Source organism: Symphalangus syndactylus, chromosome 2 (assembly GCF_028878055.3).
Source record: "Symphalangus syndactylus isolate Jambi chromosome 2, NHGRI_mSymSyn1-v2.1_pri, whole genome shotgun sequence".
Classification (NCBI taxonomy): domain Eukaryota; kingdom Metazoa; phylum Chordata; class Mammalia; order Primates; family Hylobatidae; genus Symphalangus; species Symphalangus syndactylus.
This window is the reverse complement of record NC_072424.2, coordinates 16,007,201-16,031,761: the sequence shown is the minus strand read 5'-3', so window position 1 is coordinate 16,031,761 and position 24,561 is coordinate 16,007,201. Positions and strand designations below refer to the sequence as shown.

The window sequence follows — 24,561 nt, the reverse complement described above, 5'->3', positions numbered from 1 at the left end:
CCCTCTGATCTTCGTGAGTGATTTCTGTTAGAGGCCCCTGCCACTGTTTTGGTTGAAGACCTCCTTTTCCCTGTGTTCTCCTTGAAGACTTACAGTTCTTTCCCTCTCTTCTGTCAACTGCTCTTGCAGAGTGGAAGGATGGTGCTGATTAGGGTGCCAGAGCCATGCCTGACTCTACAGATATTTGATCGTCGATGTGTATATATCCTCAGCTTTGTGTTTGTCAGTAATTGTGGGGCAACAGGACTAGTCCCACTCGACATGTTTTAACAAATAATAGTGAAGTCTTGTGGGCCCGATGAGGTCTCACTGTACAGAATTTAATTTTTCTTTGCTTTTTCTTATATCACTCAGGCTGTTTCTGTGTTTTGCTTTATTTTTTGGCTTCCTGGTTCCTGACTGATGAGGTGTTAACTGTAATTATGTTAATTTATGACTGATTTGTAAGATCTAACTATACCTTAGGTATGAGTAAAGCTGAAGGAGAAATTTGGGTTGGGGGGCATGTTAATAATATAATTGTGTCTGTTTTTGCCTCATGTAAGTTTTACTAAAAATATAAATTCAAATGGAAATACAGCGTTCAAAACTTTTTCCTTCCATTATTTAAATAAATCAGTTAAATCTGGTAAATGATTCTTGTCTGATGAGGAAGAAACAACTTTCTATCTGGAAACTTAAAGTTAATCTTTGATGCAGTAATTATGGGTTACTTCATCCTTCATTCAACAAATAGTTACTGAGGGTCTTGCATGTGACAGCCACTGTGTTAGGCATTGGAGAAACAATAGTAAATAAATACCTGTTGTCCGGGAGCGTACATTACAGTGTGGGGAAACAGACAAGAAACAGGTAAATAAGTAAACTGTATCATTCGTTAGATAATCAATAAATGCTAAGGAGAAGAATAACATGGGGAACCAAGGTGGAAGTGGCAAAACGGTTTGGAGGATTTGCAATTTTAGATAAGATCTAAAAGGAAATGTTCACTGAGAACGTGACTTTGAGTTAAAAGTCCCTGAGTGGGAATCTTGTCTAGTGAGTCCAGCGGCCAAATAAATGAGTAAGGTGGGTATTGGGATAGGGTAACAGGGCAGTCGAGGCCTAGTGGTCTTTATGAGGGCTTTGGTTTTTAGGTTTTTACTTTGAGTGAGATGGGATCCCATTGAAACAATGGTTGTCAACCTTGGCTGAACGTTAGAATTATTGGGGAAACTTTAAAAAAGTACTGATGCCTGGATCCCATCCCAGAATTTCTGATTTAATTGGTCGGCGGTGGTGGGGGAGGCGGTGTTTTAATGTAGGCATCAGGAATTTTTAAAACTCCCAGGTAATTCTGATAAGTGGCCAAGGTTGACATCTATTGCATTGAAGAGTTTTGAGCAGAGTGAGGTATTACATAGTATTGAGGAGTGTGACTCTAGAGCCAGACTCCTCCAGTTTGACTCCTGGCACTGCCACTCCTAAGCATGTGACCTTGAGCAAGTGCCTTAGTTTTCTCATCTGTAAAATTGTTATAAGGATTAAATAAACTAATATTTAGATATTTAGAAAAGTGCTTTATGAGTAGTAATATGTGTGTTTATTGAGTAAACACTTGAATAAATGTTTTAATGGGATCACTTTGACTGCCACGTTGAGAATAGATTGAAGTGGGGTAAGGGCCAGATCCAGGAGAGGCCCTTGGCAATAATCCAGGTGGGAGGTCATGGTCATTTGGACCAGAGAGGCAGCAAGTGGTGAGAAGTAGGATTTTGGTTATAATTTGAAGATGGAGATAACAGGATTTGCTGATGGATTGGACATGGGGTAGGATATGGTTTGGATTTGTGTCCCCACCCAAATCTCATGTTGAATTGTAATTACCAGTGTTGGAGGAGGCACCTGGTGGGAGGCGATTGGTTCATGGAACAGACATCCCTACTTTCTGTTCTCATGATAGTGAGCGAGTTCTCGTGAGATCTGGTTGTTTAAACGTGTGTACCTCTCTCTTCTCTCTTTCTTCCTCCTGCTCCTGCTATGTAAGAGGTAACTCCTCTCTCTTTGCCTTCCACCATGATTGTAAATTTCTTGAGGCATCCCCAGTCATGCCTCCTGTACAGACTGTGGAACCGTGAGCTAATTAAACCTCTTTTCTTTATAAATTACCGAGCCTCAGGTAGTTCTTTATAGCAATGCAAGAACGGACTACCACAGGGTGAGAAAAACTTATGTATGACTTCAAGATACTTTTCCTGAACAACTGGAAGAAGGTAGTGGCCCTTTACTGAGCTAGGGAAGGCTGGATCAGGTTTCTGAGGGGAATATCTGGAGCTCAGTTTGTTAAGTTTGAGATGGCTTGTTAGTGTTAGATAAGTGGAACCGTAGAATAGGCAGTTGTATACATGGGTCTGGAGGTCAACAGTGTTCAAGGCTGGAGATAACAGTCTGGAAGTCATCAATATTTAGGCCTGTGAGAATGAGTAAGCTCACCAAGACACTGAGTATATATAGGAAAGAGATCCACAGACCATCCTCTGGGATACTCCAACAATAGGTCTGGGAGATGAAATATTCCTTAGGGTTTCTAATGTACTCTAGAATGAAAGACAATTGTAATTGTTTCTTTTTTTAAAAAAAAGGCTTTATTGAGACGTAATTCACACCATATAATTCACTTATTTAAAGTGTATGATTTAGTGCATTCACCGTTACGTGGACACCACCACAATCAATTTTAGAATATTAGCATCACCCCCGAAGAAACCCTGTACCCTCCCATCCTTAGACAATAACTCATTTCCCCTGTACCTAGGCAACTAGTAATCTACCTTCTAGCTTTACAGATTTGCCCATTCTGCATATTTCATGTCAGTGGAATCATACAATACTTGGTTTGTTTAGAGAGAAGCGGTATCCATTAGTACCTAGCTTCTAGATTCAGTAGATACCAAGTTATTTGGTAAAGGTGGGGGCTATAAGATCTCTCCAATGTAAAGATACATTTCCTGTTTGCAATTAGTAACAAAACTGTGGGGTGATATTTTGAGACTATGAATATTCTGTTTCATAACAGCATTTCATGTAGTGGTTTTAGTGTTCATTGAAGATGTTTGTGTAAATCAGTGAGACATTGGGATTACAAAGTGGTGATTTTCTATTACTGTCATATCTTCAGAAATTATGTAGTTCATAGTATTTCTAATTCAGATGTATTGTACACAGTGTGTTCTTTTGTTTTTTGTTTGTACCTCTTTCACTGTGAAAGTCTTGGTTCCTAATAACAAATAAATGTTTTCTTTATAATTAATCGTATCAACATATTTACATTATCCAATAATGTACGTTATAACGGTCTGGAAGTCTTATCATATCTAAAATGTTTCACATTACAGTACCAAGTAGGAATGCTGGATCATAGGATGAAAGCATATATGATTTTGTTAAATAGTACCAGATTCACCCAATAGGGTTTTACCATTTTGTCTTCTTGCCAGCAATGTAAGAGTTTCTGTTTTCTTACAGCCTCATCAGTATAGTGTGTTGTCAAGCTTTTGAATTTTTGCCAGTCTAATAGATGAGAAATGGTATATCTGTATAGTATAGATTTAAAAAACTTTTCTATTATGGAGATTTGTGAACATCCACAAAAATAGAATAGTGTAACCAATCCCATGAACACCATCATCTAGCCCCAGCAACTACCAACCCAGCCACCAGTGCCTCCTCCGTTTATTCCCTTCTCTCAAATTATTTTGAAACAAATCGCAGATAACATTTTTTTCTTTTCTTTCTTGCTTTCTTTTTTCTTTTCTTTCTTTCTGGTTTTTTTTTTTTTTTTTGAGAATGGGTCTTGCTCTATTGCCCAGGCTGGAGTACAGTGGCACAGTCATAGCTTACTGCAGACTCAATCTCCCGGGCTGAAGCAATTATCCCACCTCAGCCTCCCAAGTAGCTGGGACTACAGGCACACACCCCTATGCCTGGCTAATTTTTTTTTTTTTTTGGTAGAGATAATGTCTTGTCATTTTGTAGGCTCAAACTGCTGAGCTCACGCAATCCTCCTGCCTCAGCCTCCCAAAGTGCTGGGATTACAATTGTGAGCTGTAATGCCTGGCCCCAGATAAATAACATTTTATTTTATATCAGTAAATATCTCTAAATGAAAAAGACTCCTCCTTTTTTTTGGTAACAATCACAATACTGTTATCACACCAAAAATAATGTGTCTGTTTTCTTCATATCGTCAGACAATATTCAAATTTCCGATTTTCTTAAATATGTCAGTATTTTTTTTTTTTTTTTTTTTTTAAAGAAACAGGATTTAAATAAAATCCACGTCGTGATTGGTCCAGGTATCTAAAGTCTTTTTTAATTCATAGGTTTCTCCTCTAGTTCCTTTTCTTCTCCTGCTTTTGAATTTAATTTTAAAGAAACCAGTTATCTTTCCTGAGCCATTTCTTACCATGTAGATTTTGATATTTGAATCCCTGTGGTAGTCTCTCGTGTTCTTCCTGTTCTTGCGATGTCATTGGCAGTGGCTACATCTCGGTATGGTTTTTTGTATTTGTCCTATTATGAGTGATACTGAATATCTCATCATATATTTAAGGGCCATTTTTATATCTCTCTTGGTACAGTGTTCATGTCTTTTACTCATTTTTCTATTGAACATTTGATATATTTCCCTTAACATTTTTTGCAAGCTCTTTAAATGTTAGGAAGATTAGCCCTTTGTCTATGATATAAGTTGCAAATATTTTCTACTGGCTTTGACTTTGCTTATCAGGTTTTTGCCATGGAAAGCTTTTAAAAAACTTTATTTGTAGTCATTTATAAATGAGTTTTTAAAATTGTTACTGGGCCAGGTGTGGTGGCCCACACCTGTAATCCCAGCACTTTGGGAGGCCAAAGCAGGTGGATCATTTGTGGTCAGGAGTTTGAGACCAGCCTGGCCAACATGGTGAAACCCTGTCTACTGAAAATACAAAAATTAGCCGGGCGGTAGTGGCGCAGTGCCTGTAATCTTAGCTACTCAGGAGGCTGAGGCATGAGAATTGCTTGAGCCTGTGAGGTGGAGGTTGCATTGAGCCGAGATCACGCAACTGCACTGCAGTCTGGGCAACAGAGTGAGACTCTATCTCAGAAAAAAATTTTTTTTTTGAATTGGTACTGGATTTTTAGCCTTTTGAAGTTACATTCAATAAACTGTATCTGTTTAAAATGTATAATTTGATGAGTTTTGACCATGTCTGCAGCACATTAAGATACAGAACATTTCTATAACTCTGAGAAGTATCCTTATGCCACTTACAGTCCTTCCCTTCACCCTCAGCTCCAAGCAACTACCGATCTGCATTCCATCCCTATAGATTGGTTTGCAGTTTTCAGAATTTTATAGAAATATAATTATTTCTATAAATAACACTAAAACCACTAGTTGAAATGTTAGGAAACAGAATATTATAAAAGGCTGTATCATTTTGTGTCTGGCTTTTTTTTTTTTTTGAGACGGAATTTTGCTCTTGTTGCTCAGGCTGGAGTGCAGTGGCACGATCTAGGCTCACTGCAACCTCCGCCTCCCGAGTTCAAGTAATTCTCCTCCCTCAGCCTCCTGAGTAGCTAGGATTAGAGCATGCACCACCATGCCCGGCTAATTTTGAATTTTTAGTAGAGATGGGGTTTCTCCATGTTGGTCAGGCTGGTCTTGAACTCCCGACCTCAGGTGATCCGCCTGCTTTGGCCTCCCAAAGTGTTGGGATTATAGGCGTTAGCCACTGTGCCCAGCCTATTTCTGGCCTTTTTTCTACTTAGTATTATGATTTTGAGATTCATTCATGTTGTTGCATCTGTCAGTAGTTCCTTTTTACTGTGGAGCAGTATTCCATCTGTACTGTTTTGTTCTATGTCCCATACCCTTTTTGGTCTGGCTTCTTTCACATACCAAAATACATTTGACATTTATTAGTTGCACATGTATCAATAGTTTGTTCCTTTATTTTGCCAAGTAATATTTTATTGTATTGGATGCACCACATTTTGTTTATTCATACACCAGTTGAAGGACATTTGGGTTGTTCCTGTTTTTTTGCCAATTATGACTAATACTGCTATAAACATTTGTATCCAATATTTGGTGTGAACATAAGCCTTCAGTTCATTTGGATAAATACCTAGGAGTGGGATTGCCGGGTTGTTCGCTAAGGATATGTTTAACTGTAAAAACTGCCGAACTGTTTTCCAAAGTTGCTATGTCATTTTGCATTTCCACCAGCAATGTATGATAGTTCATTTATTTCACATCTTTGACAGCATTTAGTGTTGTCACGGTTTTTTTGTTTGTTTGTTTTAGACATTTTAGTAGGTATGTTATAGTATCTTGCGGTTTTTATTTGCGTTCACTTTCCTGACTAATTATGAGGCATCTATTCGTGTGCTTATTTACTATTTTTATATCTTCTTTGTCAGCTTGTGTGTTCCAATTTTTTTTTTTTTTTTACCATTTTCTTATTTGGTTGTCTTATTATTGAATTGTAATAATTACCTGCCTGTTCTAGGGTATCATTTGCTGTCTGGATACATATATATTGAATATTTTCTTCATTTTGTGGCTTGTCTTTTCATTTCTTTATGGTGTCTTTTGAAGAGCAATTTTAAAGTTTGACTACGTTTCAAATATATCAACTATTATATGGTTCAGGCTTTTTGTGTCTTATCTAAGAAATATTTGTCTACCCCTAAGGTCCTGAAGACTTTGTCCTATATTTTGTTCTGGAAGCTTTATCATTTTACATTGGGTCAGTGATCCATTTGAGTTAGTTTTTTCCCTCATAGATAGTCGATTATTCCAGTCTTGTTTGTTGAAACGACTGTCCTTTCTCTACAAAATTGCCTTGGCACCTTGGTTGAAAATTAACTGTTCTCTCTTCCTGTTTACTAGAAGAATTTGTAAAAGACTGGTGTTATTTTTTTCCTTAAGGGATTGGTAGAATTCACATATGAACTGTTTCTAGGCTTTGACTTTTCCTTTTGGGGTTTTAGTAACGAATTCATTTGCTTTAGTAGAAATAGGTACTTCAGATTTTCTTTTTTGTCTTGTGTCTGTTTTTTCAAAGTTGTGTTTTTTCAAAGAATTTGTTTACTTCTAAATTGTCAAATTTGTTTGCATGAATTCTTATTACCCACTTAATGTCTATAGGGTGTGTAGTGTGTACTTCCTAATATTGGTGATTTGCTCTTTCACTTGGTTCACGTAGCTATGGATTTATCAATTTGATCTTTTCAAGAAACAGCTTTTGGTTTTAATTTGTATTGTTTGTTTTCAATTTTATTAGGTTCTTTTCTGATATTTATTATTCCCTTTCTATTTTGGGTTTACTTTACCTTTTTCTAGCTTTTTAAGGTGGAGTTTATGCCATTGATTTTAGACCTTTTCTAATAAAAGTATCTTAAGACTATAAATTTTCCTTTAAAATCACCTTTAGCTGCATACTACAAATTTTGACTTTTAAAATAGTTAAGAATGTTTTCTGATTTCCCTTTTGATTTCTTCTTTTACCTATATTTTATTTAAAAGTGTATTTTAATTTTCAAGTAGCTATTCAGGTGATAATTTCATCTATAGCACTAAAAACCAGTGAAAATTCTGACATATATTTGTTTATAAAATTCCTTGAATGCTCTGTATATTGTATTTATATGGTATATGCCTGAGGGCTTTTCTGTAGCATAAAACAACAGTTCATTATTTTTAAGTGTTCTCTGGGTTGAATCAAGGAGCTCATTTGGGCAGCTCCGTCTTGGGGGTCTTTCTCTTGTAGTTGCAGTCAGATGGCAGTAATTTAGTCATCTGAAGGCTTGACTGGGCTGGATGGTCAAGATAGCCTCTTCACTCACTCTGCTGGAATGGCTGGGACAGCTGGGTGTGGGCTGGTCACCTCTCTCTGCACAGCTTCTTCATGGGACTAGTTGGCTTTCACACAACAGGGCAGTCTGAAGGCAGTCAAATTTCCTACATGACAGCTGACTTCTAGAGTGAGCATTCTAAGACACTGAGTTTTTTCAAGTAGATAATTTATTTGCTCTACTCTTTTAAACTAAGAAATAAGATAAATGCTTTGGGGCAGTCATTGTAGAAACTGCCTGGTAAACGTTACAGCATCCTTTTATTTTTTTAGTCAAGGTGAAATTAGCATAAGATTATCCATTTTAGTGTGTACAACCCAATGACATTTCATACTTTCACAGCGTCAGTGTTGTGCAACTATCACCTATATCTACCGTCAAAACATTTTCATCACCTGTTAAGCAGATCTTCTGCATTTCCCACTCTCTTCAGCCTCTGGCAACCACCAATCTATTCCTTGTTGCTCTGGATTTATCTATTTAGGATCTTTCATATAAATAGAATCGTACAACATGTACCTTTTTGTTGCTGGCTTTTTAATTTAGCGTGTTTCCGAGGTTTATCTAGGTTGTAGCATGTATCAGTACTTCATTCCTTTTTATGTCTGAAAAATATTCCATTGTATGCATATACCACATTTTATTCATTTGTTGGGGTTGTTTCCACCTTTTGGCGATTTGTGAATAGTGCTGCTATGAACATTTCATATACAAGGGTTTATTTGACTACCTGTGTTCAATTCTGAATATCTGAATCTCAGAGATAGTGTGGGTTCAGTTTCAGTCCATGGCAATAAGATAAATGTTGCAGTAGAATGAATCACACTAATTTTTTGGTTTCCCAGTACATACAAAAATTATGTTTACACTATACTGTAATCTATTAAGTGTGCTATAGCATTATGTCTAAAAAATGTACATACTATAATTTAAAAATATTTTATTGCTTAAAAATGCTAACAGTCATCTGAGCCTCTTCAAATGAGTCGTAATTTTTTGCTGGTGGAGAGTTTTAACTCAATGTTGGTGGCTGCTGACTGATTAGGGTAGTGGTTGCTGAAGGTAGGGGTGGCTGTGGCATTTCAAGAAACCACTTTTTTTTTGCTCATCCATAGAAGCACTCCTCATCTGTTCCAAGTTTTAGCATGAGATTATAGTAATTTAGTCACATTTTCAGGCTCTTCTATTTCTAGTCCTTTTGCTGTTTCTGCCATATCTGTAGTTACTTCCTCCACTGAAGTCTTGAACCCTCCCAAGTCATCCATGAGAGTTGGAATCAACTTCTTTCAAAACCTTGTTAATGTTGATATTTGGACTTCCTCTTGTGAATCATGAATGTTCTGAACAGCATCTAGAATGATGAATCCTCTCCAGAAAATTTTCAATTTACTTTGCCCAGATCTATCAGAGGAATCACTGTCTATGGCAGCTATATTTCAAATCACAAATAAATATTTCAATATCACAAAATGTGTTTCTGAAATAATAAGACTTGAAAGTTGAAATTACTCTTTGATGCATGAGCTGCAGAATGGATGTTGTGTTAACAGGTGTGGAAACAACATAATCACCTTGTACATGTTCATCAGAGCTCTTGGGTGACCACATGCGTTGTCAGTGAGCAGTGGTATTTGGAAAGGAATCTTCTGAGGAGTAAGTCTCAATAGTGAGCCTAAAATATTCAGTGGCTGGGCATGGTGGCTAACACCTGTAATTCCAACACTTTGGGAGGTCAAGACGAGCGGATTACCTGAGGTCAGGAGTTTGAGACCAGCCTGGCCAATGTGGTGAAACCCTGTTTCTACTAAAAATACAAAAATTAGTCAGGCATGGTGGCATGTGCCTGTAATCCCAGTTACTTGGGAGGCTGAGGAAGGCTGAGGCAGGAGAATTGCTTGAACCTGGGAGGTGGAGGTTGCAGTGAGCCAAGATTGCACCACCACTCTAGGCCTGGGTGACAGAGCAAGACTCCATCTCAAAAAAAAAAATTTTTTTTCAGTAAAACATGCTGTAAACAGGTGTGCTGTCATCCAGACTTTGTTATTCCATTTTTAGCGTACAGGCAGAGTAGATTTAGCATAATTCTTGAGGGCTGTAGGATTTTTGGAATGGTAAGTGAGCAGTGACTTCAACTTCAAGTCAGCAGCTGCATTAGCCCCTAACAGGAGTCAGCTTGTCCTTTGAAGCTTTGAATCAGGCATTGACTTCTCTAGAGCTGTGAAAGTCCTAGATGGCATCTTCCAGTAGAAGACTTTCACATACATTCAAAATCTCTTTAGTGTAGCCACCTCCTTGATCCCAGCTAGATCTTCCTGGATAACTTGTGGAAGCTTCTATATCAGCACTTGCTGCTTCACCTTGCACTTTTATGTTATAGAGATGGCTTCTTTCTTTGAAAGTCATGAACCAACAACCTCTGCTGGCTTCCAGCTTTCTTCCTGCAGCTTCTCACCTCTCTCAGCCTTCAAATAACTGAAGAAAGCCTTTCTTTGGGTTAGGCTTTGACTTAAGGGGAATACTGTAGCTAATTTGATGTTCTGTCGAGACCAGTAAAGCTTTCTTCATATCAGCAATAAAGCTGTTTCACTTACCAGTCTTGTGTTCACTGAAGTAGCACTTTTAATTTCCTTCAGGAACTTTACCTTTGTATTCATAACTTGGCTGTTTGGTGCAAGAAATCTCACTTTTGGTCTGTCTCAGCTTTTGATATGCTTCACTTACTAAGCTTAGACATTTCTGGCTTTTGGTTTAAAGCGAGACACTTGGCTGGGCATGGTGGCTCATGCCTGTAATCCCAGGACTTTGAGAGGCCGAGGCAAGAGGATTGCTTGAGGCCAGGAGCTCAAGACTAGCTTGGGCAACATAGTGAGATCTGTCTTTACAAAAAATAAAAAAGTTAGCTGGGTGTGGTGGTACATGCATGTAGTCCTCCCACCTATTCGGGAGGCTGAGGCAGGAGGATTTCTTGAGCCCAGTAGTTTGAGGCTGCAGGGTTGCCACAAACCTTTAATTTGTAAAAACCCCAATATCCGTGAAGTGCAGTAAAATGAAGCACAGTAGAACGAGGTATGTGTGTACCTAGGAGTAGAATTGCTGGGTCATATGGTAATTCTATGTTTAACTCTTGAAGAGCTGCCAAACTGTTTTACTCAGCTGTTGTACCATTTTACATTCCCACCAGCAATGTGGGAGGGTTCCAATTTCTCAATGTCCTTGCCAACACTTGTTATTTTCCTCTCTTTTAATTATAGCCATCCTAGTGGGTGTGAAGTTTTATCTCATTGTGGTTTTTATTTGGATTTCCCTAATGACTAATGATATTGAGCATCTTTTAATGTTCTCGTTGATCATTTGTTTATCTTCTTTGGATAAATGTCTCTTCAAGTCATTTGCCCATTTTAAACTTGGACTAAAGTTTTTGAGTTCTGAAAGTTACTTATATATTCTGGATACTAGACCCTTGTCAGATATATAGTTTGCAGATATTTTCTTTCCTCCTGTAGATTTTCTTTTGACTTTCTTGAAGTCGTTTGATGCAAAAAGAGTTTTAAAATTTGATGAAGTCCAATATATCTTATTTTTGTTGTTGCTCATGCTTTTGGTATTATATCTAAGAATTCATTGCCAATTCCAAAGTAAGATTTACCCTATATTTTCTTCTGAAAGTTTTCTAGTTTTAGCTCTTAAATTGTTAATCCATTTTGAGTTAATTTTTATATATGGTGTGAGGTAGGGGGTCCAGCTTCATTCTGTTATATGTGGATATCCAGTTGTACCAGCACCATTTGTTGAAGAGGCTTTTTCCCCCCACATTGAATGGTATTAGCACCCTTGTTGAAATCAGTTGACTATAGATGTATAGGTTTATTTCTGTGCTCTTAATTCTTTTCCACTGATCTATGTCTATTCTCATGGCAAGTTGATAGCTTTTACCTGTGGTATATGGTAGTATATAGAGTATTGATTTTTCAAGCTTTGATTACATTGTAAACTTTCTTTTTTTTTTTTTTTTTTTTTTTTTTACAAACTTATGGTAAATTTATTAAAGAAATTATTTCCTTTAAAGTGTCAGATTTATAAGAACAATAACAACAACAACAACACACAAACTTATTGGATGGTTTTATTTAAAACTTTTTGGTGTATTTATCATTTCTCTGACTGCATATGGAATAGTGATACAGATACATAGTTTATCAGTGTGCATTGTAATTGAATTTTCACTGTAAGTTAAATTTACCCTGGGCCTCTAAATAAAGAACTAGTTATGTAAATTCATCCTGCCAAAAGATGTGATGGTGCCAGCTATGGAAGTACCAGAATAGTAACAGCTGTCTGGTGCAGATTTGGGCTAAGCATCACATCAAGAAGGAATCACGTGTCTGTAGTCTCTAGAGAAACAGTGCTTGGCACTAACGGTTTTTTAACTTTAATCAGTACAACAAAAGTTGCAGTACTTTAGGACCAGAATATGATACACCTTTTAAGTCTATTTTAATCTATAATGTTTCTCTTTCTCTTTTTTTTCTTGTAATAATTTACTTGCTAAAGAAACTTTTTTTTTCCTTTCTTACAGTCTGGCTCTTGCTGATTGAATTCCTTTGGTGCAGTTTAGCATGTTCCTCTGTGTTCTGCATCTTCTGTAGATTGGTATTTGGATATAGAGGGGATCTAAAAAACATTTTTTCTTGTTGCTTTATGTTCACATGATAGGTGATGTTTGTGTCTTCCACCAGGAGGCACATCATACCTGCTTATCTCTCTTTCCAGTACATTAACTAGTTTATTTTGATTCACTTTTGTTTTAACAATTCAAGGGTTTTTTAGAGAGGATGGTGTAGAGTATCAGATGAGAGCTGTAGAGTGCAGTAATCTGGATTCAGGCTTTGACTCTTGGCCTACTAGTTTTGGAATTTTGGAAAATCACTTTCCCTCTGTGTTAAGTTCCTTATCTGCTGGGGATGATTATGCCCACTCCTAGGGTTGTTTAGAAGATTAAAAGAGTTAACATATGGAAAAGAACCTCGTACGGAGCCTAGCATGTAGCAACTGGTCACTAAATGTTAACTGTTGTTGTTGTTTTGTGAATTTAAAAATATTCTAAAATAATCTAAAGGATAGATTATCTTGATTTGTAAGTGAGGAAATTAAAATTTGGATAACTATTGTTTTTGGCTCACTTGGGGTTTTTTTAGGGAAAAAGTAAGTAAATTATTCAGCTGAGGTGAGTAGCTCTCTGTTGTCCCCAATCACAGTGAATAAATAGTTACATTTAGTAACCACTCTTCATAAACTTAATTTCAAAAGTGATTTTTGTAAATGCCTCAGATGTTGGTGTGTGTTCATTTTAATTGGCCTTACCTAATGTTGGCAAGTTGCCCCCTCATTGAACAGATTTGCAGTCCGTGAGAAATACTTTCCTGTTTCATAGGGAGCTTACTGTTAATATTTTTATTTTACAGTGTAATGTTCAAGCTCAGAAATGCCTTATGTGGATCGTCAGAATCGCATTTGTGGTTTTCTAGACATTGAAGAAAATGAAAACAGTGGGAAATTTCTTCGAAGGTACTTCATACTGGATACCAGAGAAGATAGTTTCGTGTGGTACATGGATAATCCACAGGTTCGTAAAATCCCAAGGATTATGTTTTAAAAGCATAGAAAGTTGTATTTAAGTATTTAACATACTATACAGGCTTTATAATTTGTCTTCTTAAGCAGTATATTTTTAGATTTATTTCTACTGGCTGTCCTCTCTGCCCTGCACCCCTGACCTCTACTGTCTTGTTTGAATTTCAGAAGGTGAAACTAAGTTTATTTGATGAAAACTAATGCTTTTGTATATATTTTTCCCTCGAGAGAGAAATACTCTCTCTGGTGGAAAATTAGGTTTTAGAAAATTAGATCTTGAGTCACAGAAAAAAATAACAATTGAAGCTGTCCCAAAAATAAGAAATACTTTTTTTGTAACATGTATTTCAAACAACAGCTAAAATAAAGACCAGGGATAGATGATTTTCTTGCATTAAGGAGGCTTAATACCAGGGTCCCTTTAGTGATGTTAAATTTAGGTTTAAGATGCTGTATCTAGGATAGAGACTATTATTTTTAAATAAATAAATGACTTAACCACATGATACTCTTCCACATATGTAGTCCTTTTATTTTGTAGTGTCAGATTTGAGTCAGTCATTGTAATGCCATCCATGAACTGAAATGCAGTTTGATTTTATTGTCGCCTTGCAAAACATAGGGGTAAATGTTATAATTTAAAAAATTGGAATCCCAGCCTTAAGATCTGTAAGAGGCCTGAGATTAGATATCATCTGTGAAGTAGTTTTAAACTTTCAACTTTCTCTACTTTTTTTTTTTTTTTTTTTTTTTTTGAGATGGGGTCTCACTCTCTCACCCAGGCTGGAATACAGCGGTACGATTTTGACTCACTGCAGCCTCTGCCTCCTGGGTTCAAGTGATTCTCATGCCTCAGCCTCCCGAGTAGCTGGGACTACAGGGGTGTGCCACCACACCTGGCTAATTTTTTGTATTTTTAGTAGAGACAGGGTTTTGCCATCTTGGCCAGGCTGGTCTTGAACTCCTGACTTCAGGTGATCCTCCAGCCTCAGCCTCTCAAAGTGCTGAGATTACAGGCATGAGCCACCGTGCCCGGCCTTTTGGAACTTTTTATCTTCAAATAAAAATTGGTATAAAAGTTAAAAATGGGGTTGTATGTTGCAACGAAGTATGTGCAAAGCAAGGGATGAATCTCTAGCAGACTTATAAGCTGATTTTTGTCCAGTAGACTTCTCGTATGGGTGAGGAATGGAAGGTCTAGGGAAGAGCAGAGACTTACACAAGGTTCGGTTCTGTTTCACAGAGCAGGAACTAGGTCTCCTGATAAGTAGTCTAGTATTCTTCACTATATACTGATTTTAGATTAGACGAGATATGTATGTGTCTATACTAGATACTAATGTGTGTATGTTTATTTATGTAGAATTTGAGTTGTAAGGGACCTCTCCTCACCCATATGAGCCATTGCACAGTTCTGCCTATTTTCTCTCCCTTATTTTTCTCTCTCTTCACAAGGTCTGGTTGACATGTGTATGGTTTCTCCTGAATTTTACTTGAAACTCCTTGATTATTTTTCTGTGTTCCTACATAATAGATTCTTCTTGTCATTCTTCCTTTATCAGTACTACCCATTTAACAGAGCTAAAAGGAGTTAAGTACAAAACAGAATATATTTATTACCCTGAATAAAACTTGAACTTGGAATTCAGAAGAAAGTTATACAGCTGGTAGAAGGAGTTCAAGTCTTCATGGAAGTGGTAACATTTGAAATTGACTTAGAAGTTTGGATATAATATTGGCTAAGAGATGGAAAAGTTGAGTATTCCAGTGCTCAAAGAATAGTGTGGGCAGAGATCAAAGCAAGAGAGCCAGTGGCATGTTTGGAGACTAGATCACTTTGGCTATAGCACTCAGCTAGGTCTTGTCCACATGAACTTTTAAAAGCCAGATCTCTATGTTAGAATTAATGCATTGGCTTTTCTGGACACAGTGCCAATTTTTTTTTTAAGTACAGAATTTAAATATTTTTTAGTTTGTTCTTATTAATTTTATATCTTCTTTCCAACTTAGGAAATCTTGATTCTTCCAGCCAGTGTATTAGCCATTAGTACCAACTTGGTGTCACTTTTAAACATAATAATCAAGACATATCTACTCTTGAAAACTTTAGTAAAATGTCTTGCTAAGATTATTATATTATTTTCTTTCTTTATCAAGGTTATTATGTTCAGTATAACCATGTTATTGCATCTTGACATAAGCAATTATATTGAACCATATGAAATTGCTAATATACAGCCATTTTGAATTACTAAAAAAATGGCAATTTCATATGGTTCAATCTAGTTGCTTATGTCAAAGTATAGCATGGTTATACTGATCATAATAACCTTGGTAAAGAAAGAAAATTAGTTTGATTCCTCTATTATTAGGAAGCCACTTCTTCCCCTGACCACTGCTTCCTTTACCACTAACCATGGGTTTAAAAATTCATCCTAGTGTTTATTAGGGATCACCTTGGGGCTTCCTGTGTTTTGTCCAGGAGGTTGGTAATCATGGAGAATGAAATAATTAAGTTGCTGTACGAGGGAGTGCATTTGAAGAGATTCGAAAAAGTATTTGGCAAAATGAGTTTAGGAACTCATAATCAACAAATGGCCTATTTCCCTTTTTTTCTTAAATGTTCTATTAGTTTGTTATTTCTTGTTCATTGTCAAGTAACAAATTTTCAATCTCATTTTTTTTCCAGTCGAACCCGATGGTAATCATACTAGTCCATAGAAACTGCGTATTTTGAATATTGTTTTTCTCTCAGCTACTTACATTTCCCTGTAGTGTACTACTATTACTGTGACACTTTATGTCATGCTTTGGTTTCTCATTTGTCTTCCTTCCACAAAGGCTTAGAGCTCTATTCAGCAGTTAAAATAATAGGCTCATGAAAAACTGAAAAGAAATAAATTATTACCCTTGAATGGAAGGGTAACAGTTTTTGAAAAAAAATCACTTTGGTAGTACTTAGAGATTCTTGAAGACATATTTACATTTCTTTTCCTTATTTAAAGTTAAAAACCAAAAACCCATAAATCTAAAATGTTATACATAAGAATACAAATAGCTTTTTAATGTTATACATTAATGAATTATAATTTTATTTTATATGCATATTTACTATTTATGATTTATATCTGGAAGCTTGTACATAGTATATAGTTTAAAGCAGAACATAATTAATGGAATTTTGCAATATATAGGTGAGAAAGTTTTTTAAAGATCTGTCCCTGTCAACAATAAACAGTTCATATTTGGGACTCTTAAGTCTTTGAAATGTCTAGGCTTCCAGTTACCTCCTAATCATTCATTAGAACAAGCCCATAGATTTTTTTTATTTTTAAGTACATTATTCTAAAGTCAGTTGAAAAGTTGATCCTGTCTTATCTGCAGCAGAAATAATTTTCAAAATCAACTAAAACTAATGTTTTCATTTTTACTTCCGAAATCTTCTATCAGTCTTTTATCAGTCTTCTATAATATAAATGAAATTTATATGCTTTGTTTCTTTTCCCCAGATTCTTTTGTCTGGTTTTCCTACCTCTATCTTCCTACTCTATAATCCATTTAGTTTATTATAAGATATATTATTAAAAAAAGCATAATTTTGATTCCAGATCTGCTCATAAGCCTTCGTTGGCCTCAAATTCTCTACAATATAAATTCTTTGCTACTTTGTTTTTTATTTAGGTCCTCTATGATTAGGTTCTCAGTTCAAGTTTTCAGACCACCATTTTGTACTACAATCTTATAGGACACTGCATTACAGCCCAACACAGCCCCTCTCTCTTTCTAGTACAGAGCTGTGCATCTTCAATTGTTTGCCATGGTTTGTCTGTTTTCTCTGCTTGGAATATTCTCCCCTGCTTTTTGTGTTTCAAAATTTTCCTTAACCTCCAGCCTAAATGTTGTTCATCACTTCAGTCTTTCTGGATAGCTTCAACCAGAGATGATTCTCCCTTTAGCTCTTTTGATGCAAACCACATCTGAAACTTAAGGGAAGAATGAAAATACTGTGTGTGAAAGTGCCTACATTCCCTGCATATGATAAAGAGAAGCAAACTTTTTTTTTGGAAAAAAAAGTATCAATGTAGATTAATATGGTATAACAAACAGTAAACCATTTAAATGGGAAATGCAGTCCATTTTTGTCAAGAGATACTTGATAAAGAAATTTTAATAGAACAAAGTAATATGTATAGTCTTTTTAAGTATCTTACAGTTATATTTGTTTTCTGCCTCTAAGTATTTCCCCCTTGCTTTCAGGAACAAAATCTGATCTTGTTTATGGCTTTTTAAACTCATGAGAAAGAGTATTAGTTTAGCTCCAGTGATAAAAATAGCCTTTTAGTCATATGCATGATGATGGAACAGAGTAGGATTCCGTTTTGTTATCCAAGCGATGGACTTGATTTCAGACCTAGTAAAAACTTGAACAGAAGAAAAGCTCATTTGTAAAATGTGATATTAAAAAATCGAGTTTTTTAACTTTTCGGAAGTATATGTGGAACATTATATTATAAAATGAATTCATAATATTGGATATTAATTATATATTAATACTTTGTTTCTAGAACCTACCTTCTGGATCATCACGTGTTGGAGCCATTAAGCTTACCTACATTTCAAAGGTAGTCTTTATACATTGTCTTATATTCATGTGTGAATTAAAATCCCTGTGAATGAGAGTATGAATAGAAGCAGCAGTTTCCTTTCCATGTCCTTTAACAGTGATGTTCAGATTCCTATCATGCTGAAATGGTACCTGATTACTATGTTTAGGAAATTCTTTAAATTGATACAATTATGAAGAATATGATTTTAACTTACAGGATGTGGCAAATTGCAAAAGTTAACATAAACTTTTATGATCAGGTATACGAACATCAGAAAGGGAGAAATCAGTGAAACAAATTCTATCTTGAGAAGGTCTGGAGATTTTTCTGAGACTCTATTATGTTTATGTAGACTGTTTCCAACTTTTAAATCCCATTGTCTTTGATACTTTGTTTCTTAATGTTTTATTTTGAGGAAAATATGGACCATTTTCATGTTGAAAGGATGATTTTTTCCCCCTCTTTTCACTTTGTCTCTTTTCATTTCTGTTTTCTTCTTTATTTGTTTTTCTGGTAATTTTGCAATACTATTTTTTATTTTTTAAAATTTTGATTTTGTGTTTGTCAGGTGCATTTTTTTCTTACTTTCTTCTATTAATGTTTAGGGAACTAAGCGATGCTGAGGTGCTAGCCCTATGGGTTTGTGTGTGTGTGTGTGTGTTTGTGTGTGTTTTACATAAAAGTAATAAAAGTTTGTTGATTACTTATATATGAGATGCAAAAGGTAGCAACACAGTATTATTAAATAATATGGGCACTATTATGCATATACTGAGATCTGTTGGCAAAGGTAGATCACTTCAACAGAAGACCAATTTACAAATGTGCCTCTGTTTAGAAGATAGATGTTATATAAATAAAATACTTTATATTAGTATTACAATAGAGGTATTCATTCTCATTGACCAAAAAGAAAAGAAAAGAACCCTCGGACAATAAAGATTACACATTTAAAATGAAACATTTTTCTGTTAAAATCATACTATGTAAATTTACATACGACAAATATTGTATGGAAGCTCTTTCTTGAAATCAGTAAAGTAGGTAGGGTGACTGGCCAGCTGCTTTCCTCTCCTCCATTGCTCTTCTTTTAAAATAGAAGCTTTTTTCTGTGCAGTTCTGTAACTTTCATCTTGTCTTCCTGCTTCCCGAAGTTTAAATTGTGCAGTTTGTACTCTACTTTGGACGTACCACTTTTTTTCCAAAAAAATTTATTGTTCCAAAAATTTATTTCTGGAACAAACTTTTGTGTGACTCAGAACTGTGAGTTTGTATTTAGGGTCAGTGAGGAACCCCAGACTTAGAATTCCTTTTGAAGGTGCAAAACAGATGCTACAGTTATAAGTTCTATCACTGGACAATAGCATGGCAATAGTTGTGAATGAGCTTCTGGGAGATACTTTATTTAAAGGGATAGCAGCAACCAAATGCAGCTAGTTGCCTCATCTTCTAAAATGAACCATGAGCTGCATTTAATAAAGTGATCCCATTATCCTAGGGTATTCTCCTGTACAAGAGAGGATCCAGTCCCATTTTGATCTCCTCATAGCAGATTAATGTCTTAATCTTAATTATTAAGATTAAGATTAATTCAATTAAATGCCTGGATTTGTGGACTTTATTTTTTTTAATTTTTATTTTTTGAGACGAAGTCTCACTGTCTCCCAGGCTGGAGTGCAGTGGCGCGATCTCGGCTCACTGCAAGCTCCGTCCCCTGGGTTCACGCCATTCTCCTGCCTCAGACACCCAAGTAGCTGGGACTACAGGCACCTGCCACCACGCTCGGCTAATTTTTTTTTGTATTTTTAGTAGAGACGGCGTTTCACCATGTTCGCCAGGATGGTCTTGATCTCCTGACCTCGTGATCCGTCCGCCTTGGCCTCCCAAAGTGCTGGGATTACAGCCGTGAGCCACTGTGCCCGGCCTAGATTTGTGGACTTTAAATACACAGTCTCCCCTTTACCTAGCCCCATTTTTGCTTAAAAATCATAGCTAATTTAGAAATATGTTATTTGGGAAGAATACATAGTTCTTGTAGAATATTCATTGAGGATATTTTGAAAATTATGTTAAACTAAAAATACTTGTGTGTATGACATAAAGCCTAATGGTTTACTTTCAGCTTCTCTCTGACATTTCTTTGAAGAGGAAACAAGTTGTTCAAAGAAAATATGGAAGTATTATTTGTTACCTCTTACAGTTGGGAACTGCATCCTATGTATTTAATTTGCCGTTCTTTTTCAGTTGTCTTTAATTTTAAGTCTGTTTACTAAATCTGTATGATTATTGGGGAATCATACATGTGGAAGTTTACATAGTATATAAGGTTGGTTTTAGGATTATATGAAGAAGTGAGGAACCCATCTCTATTTTTCTTTTTAGGTTAGCGATGCTACTAAGCTAAGGCCAAAGGCAGAGTTCTGTTTTGGTAAGTAGCCATGTTACATGTATTTTAAATAGACTGATATAATTGTATCATATTGTAAAAGAAAACTGTTGCAGAAAACCACACAAAACCTATGGCTTAATGAATTATTCTAAAGTGAATTCCCTTGTAACTGCTATACAGATAAGGAAATAACAGTTTGCACCCCCTCTCCCCTAACCCTGAAGCCTCTTTCCTGCGTGCCGTCCTAGTTGGAACCACCTCCTTCTACCCGTATGTAACTGTTATTTTGGCGTTTATAATGATCACCTGCAGTGAGATTTCAGGGAATTTTAAACTTTCTATGTCATGTTATTCTATATTAAACATATAAATAATTAAAAGGATTTGGTCTTTAGCTTTTGGGTAGTGAGAAATGCTCAGTTTGTGGTAGGAGTAGTTGAGGGTATTGGATAAACTTACTCAGCAAATGTTTAGTATATGCCAGGCACTGTGCTTGGCACTGGAGCTGTAAGATGAATAAGAAGCAGTTGCTGCCCTTAAGGCTGGTTGGCTCATAAATAAAAAATACCAGGCAATTAATATTGCAGTTGTCACAACCTGTAGATAAAGGGATATGCAGTCTATTAAAGAAGCACAAAGAATGACCTTCAAATCTTTATTGGGGAGCTCAGGAGTCGGGGAGCCTCACTGGAGGAGGAGATGCTTACACTGGTGGCCAACTAGCCTCCTGCTTATATCCTTTACCACTGCAGAGAAAAGGCAGAAGGACTACATGCACAGAGGCTTGTGGGGAGAAGAGCATGGTGTCTCTGGAGCTGAATACTCTGAAGCTACAGGGTATGATAAGTGGCTAGAGAGTAAAAAGGCAGGCAGAAGCCAGGGTGCTGTGTTTTGATGAGCAATAGGTTTTATTACTTTGAACAAAGGAGAAGAAAAAGAGAGCATCTGGAAAGCAGACATAAGGTGAAGGAGGGTTTTTTTTTTTTTTTTTTTTTTTGTATGCATAGGAAAGTAGGTAGACTGGGTAAGTGGCTTTTGAACTACTGTACTTATGTAAGGTCCTGAGTTAGGGTGGTGGCAATAGGAGAAGAAGGAAGGGTGAAAAGAAGGAAAAGTGCAGGGGCTTGGTGGATATGGGGGAATTGGAGGAAAGAGAGAGGTAGCAGGGAAGTTTGCTTCAAGTAAAGAAATGAGAAGTCAGGGAGAGCTGGTTACATAGGGTAAAATGTTTGCTATGGAGTTGAAATGGTGGGGAACTTCCAAATGGAAATGTTCTGTTGACAGTAATCGAAGACTGGATGGAGCTTTAGGGTCAAGAATGGAGAAATTTGGAGGCTGTTGAAAACTGGATGGTAGTCGAAGCTAGAAGAATTGATACCCTCTCAGAGAGTATGTTAGTGGACATTAGTGACTGAAGGAACAAATATTTGGAGTGGCCAACTAACATCAAAAGAGACTTTCACATTAAAGTGAGAGATACTTTTGGGAGTAGAATTGAAGTTCTCTGCTCTCTTTTGCTTGAAAAGGGCAGATTTCTTTAGGCAGTAGTTAGGAATAGCATCTTGATATGAGCAAGATGAAACGTGGCTGTCAAGGGAATCCTCTAAAATGCTTTTATCTCACTATGAAGCTATTTTTAAAAGTTACATGTTTATTACTAATTATAATTTTGGTTACGAAACAGGAAAATGCCTCAGAGCCTTGTAAATGAATGGATATTACAAGTCAAATAACTGAGAACTTTGTATTTTAGAATGTATAATACACATACTTTTGACAACCCTTTTTTTTCTAAAATCTCAAACTTACAGAAATAGTAACATACAGTAATAGACTTGACATTCATAGTTATTGGAGTATTTAGAATGGGTGATTTTAGTTGGAATCAAAAACTAAGATTAGTTGTTCATTGGTCAGGCAATAGTTTATTAGTCCTCTACTGCTAGTGGGAGTAAAGATTCATGAAATGCTTACCTTCAGAGAGAGAAGCACTGACTTCTAAAATAGAACCACAACTTTCATTCAAAGTGGCAACATATCTTCTCTCAGATTGTCTCAAACCAGTGAGAACAAGAAACACGCAAGCCATTTTTGATGGAGGGAGCAGAGTATCTGTAACCCTCAGTGTATAAAGTTGGAAAGTAGATAGAGGAATCGTAGATAATTTAGCAGAGTGGAGGAAGAGGCCAATGAAAAGCTCACCATTTAAGTGTTCTGCCCCCATCCCAACTCTAGATAGGCTTAGGTATAGGAGATACATTTTCCAGGGAAGCAACAGTGAGGAAGGACCGAAAACAGGGACTTTGTTTGCATATCTATATCAGAAACAACCTCTGTTCCCTACCTCCATCAAGCTCGATCAGGCAGACACCCTTCCTCTGTCCCAGCAGGTAATGGGATGTGTGGTGTATCCAGAAATAGAATCAGTGAGGCTGTATATTTAGGGGCACTAGTCCCAGAGAACGAAAGGAATGAGGCATGAAACTGAAAATAGGAAGATTAAATGAAAGTGTGCACAATCAGTGCAACCCCAGCCCCAGAGCACTGGGCAGCCACGTTTAGGTGAGTAAGATCTGAATACCCTAGAGAAAAGATCCATAGATACTGACTGACATCTGGGCATTTCTACTAGAAGAGCTTGCCATAGTTGACTAGTGAGGTCCACAATCAACAGCCCTACAACAACCCAAGAGAGCTTTTCATCACTCTTTTTAGCACTTTCTTTTAAAATATGAATAGACATCCCAGGATTACTGAACATTTGACGAGAGCAGATTATCAAACAGGAGAAGGAACATGAGACAATGCAAAACTTGGAAGAAAAAGTCAAAGAAATCTGAAAGTAAAACAAAGGTAAAGATAGATAATGGAAAAGAGATAAAAACCATCAAGAAGTCCAACATCTGATAGAGACTGAGAGGACAGAGGAAAGTACAGAATAGAGAAAACAGAGTGGGGAAAATTGACAAAGAATATGATAAAATACCTTAGAACCTCTTGATCCAAAACCATATATTCATAACCAGTTGATCTCAGGTTGTGAGATGATTTTTGTTTGCAGTTAGGCTAATGTTTATGCTTCAAGTTTTATCCATTTTATGTATTCATTCTAATCATAAAGATTTGAAATTAAATACTTAAGTGGAAAAGGTAGGAAGGATACAAGCTTCTAGGGATGCATTTATTATTCACAATGAAACTCTTGCTTTAGGGTTTTTATGGCGACTCAGCAGTGTCATTTTTTTTTTTATTGTTCAAAGATTTTCTTTCTTTCCTTTTCTCCCCTCACCACCAATATTGCTAATACACCACATTTCAGTAACTTGCTTTCCCTTTATTTTTTTCTTTTGAGATGGAGCCTCACTCTGTCCCCCAGGCCGGAATGCAGTGGTGTAATCTTGGCTCACTGCAACCTCCACCTCCTGGGTTCAAGCGACTCTCCTGCCTTCGCCTCCCAAGTAGCTGGGATTACAGGTGCCCACCACCACGCTTGGCTAATTTTTGTATTTTGAGTAGAGACAGGGTTTCACCATGTTGGCCAGGCTTGTCTCGAACCCCTGACCTCAAGTGATTGGCCTGCCTTGGCCTCCCAAAGTGCTGGGATTACAGGCGTGAGCCACTGTGCCCTGCTTTACATTTTTTATGGTGCTTCCTTACTCCTTAGAAATCTCCAGACAATGGCAGTGAAGAATATTCTGTACCAAGCACTGTGTTAGTTTCTTTACATATATGATCGTCACCTCTTAAGGAAGTGGAATGAGTGGCATTTCCCTTTCACAGATGAGGAGTATTGGGCTCAGAGAAATTAAATAATGTTTAAAAGATGATACTTCTTGTAAGTGCATAGGCTAGTCAGGTTGGACTGATTCCAGGCTGATTTTTTTTTTTCTAGATCATACCTATATATCTACATCTTGCCATGAAGTAATTCTTAAAGTGCATGAGATTTTATTCAGATTGCAAGGTATACTAGGGATCTTTTTTAGATATATATTTGCATCTCTTCCCTTAGAAGAGATCCTTATATAAATATTTATTCAAAAGTATATG

At 36.5% G+C, this 24,561-nt stretch overlaps 1 protein-coding gene across 14 annotated transcripts in view; it reads left to right on the top strand.

Moving 5' to 3' along the window:
* The window catches only part of PLEKHA1 (pleckstrin homology domain containing A1), a 57,613-nt gene that overhangs the window by 4,832 nt on the left and 28,220 nt on the right, over positions 1–24,561 (top strand). For 9 of the 14 annotated variants that reach the window (XM_055246703.2, XM_063617198.1, XM_055246722.2 and 6 more), the window contains exons 2-4: positions 13,347–13,507; positions 18,081–18,137; positions 20,505–20,550. In XM_055246703.2, coding sequence (XP_055102678.2) covers positions 13,367–13,507; positions 18,081–18,137; positions 20,505–20,550 — 244 coding nt within the window. In that variant the 5' untranslated portion in view covers positions 13,347–13,366. Of the gene's footprint in view, positions 1–9,412; positions 9,538–13,346; positions 13,508–18,080; positions 18,138–20,504; positions 20,551–21,263; positions 21,349–24,561 lie in introns of those variants that run through there. The other 5 variants (XM_055246744.2, XM_055246756.2, XM_055246753.2 and 2 more) reach the window with 3 other exon arrangements.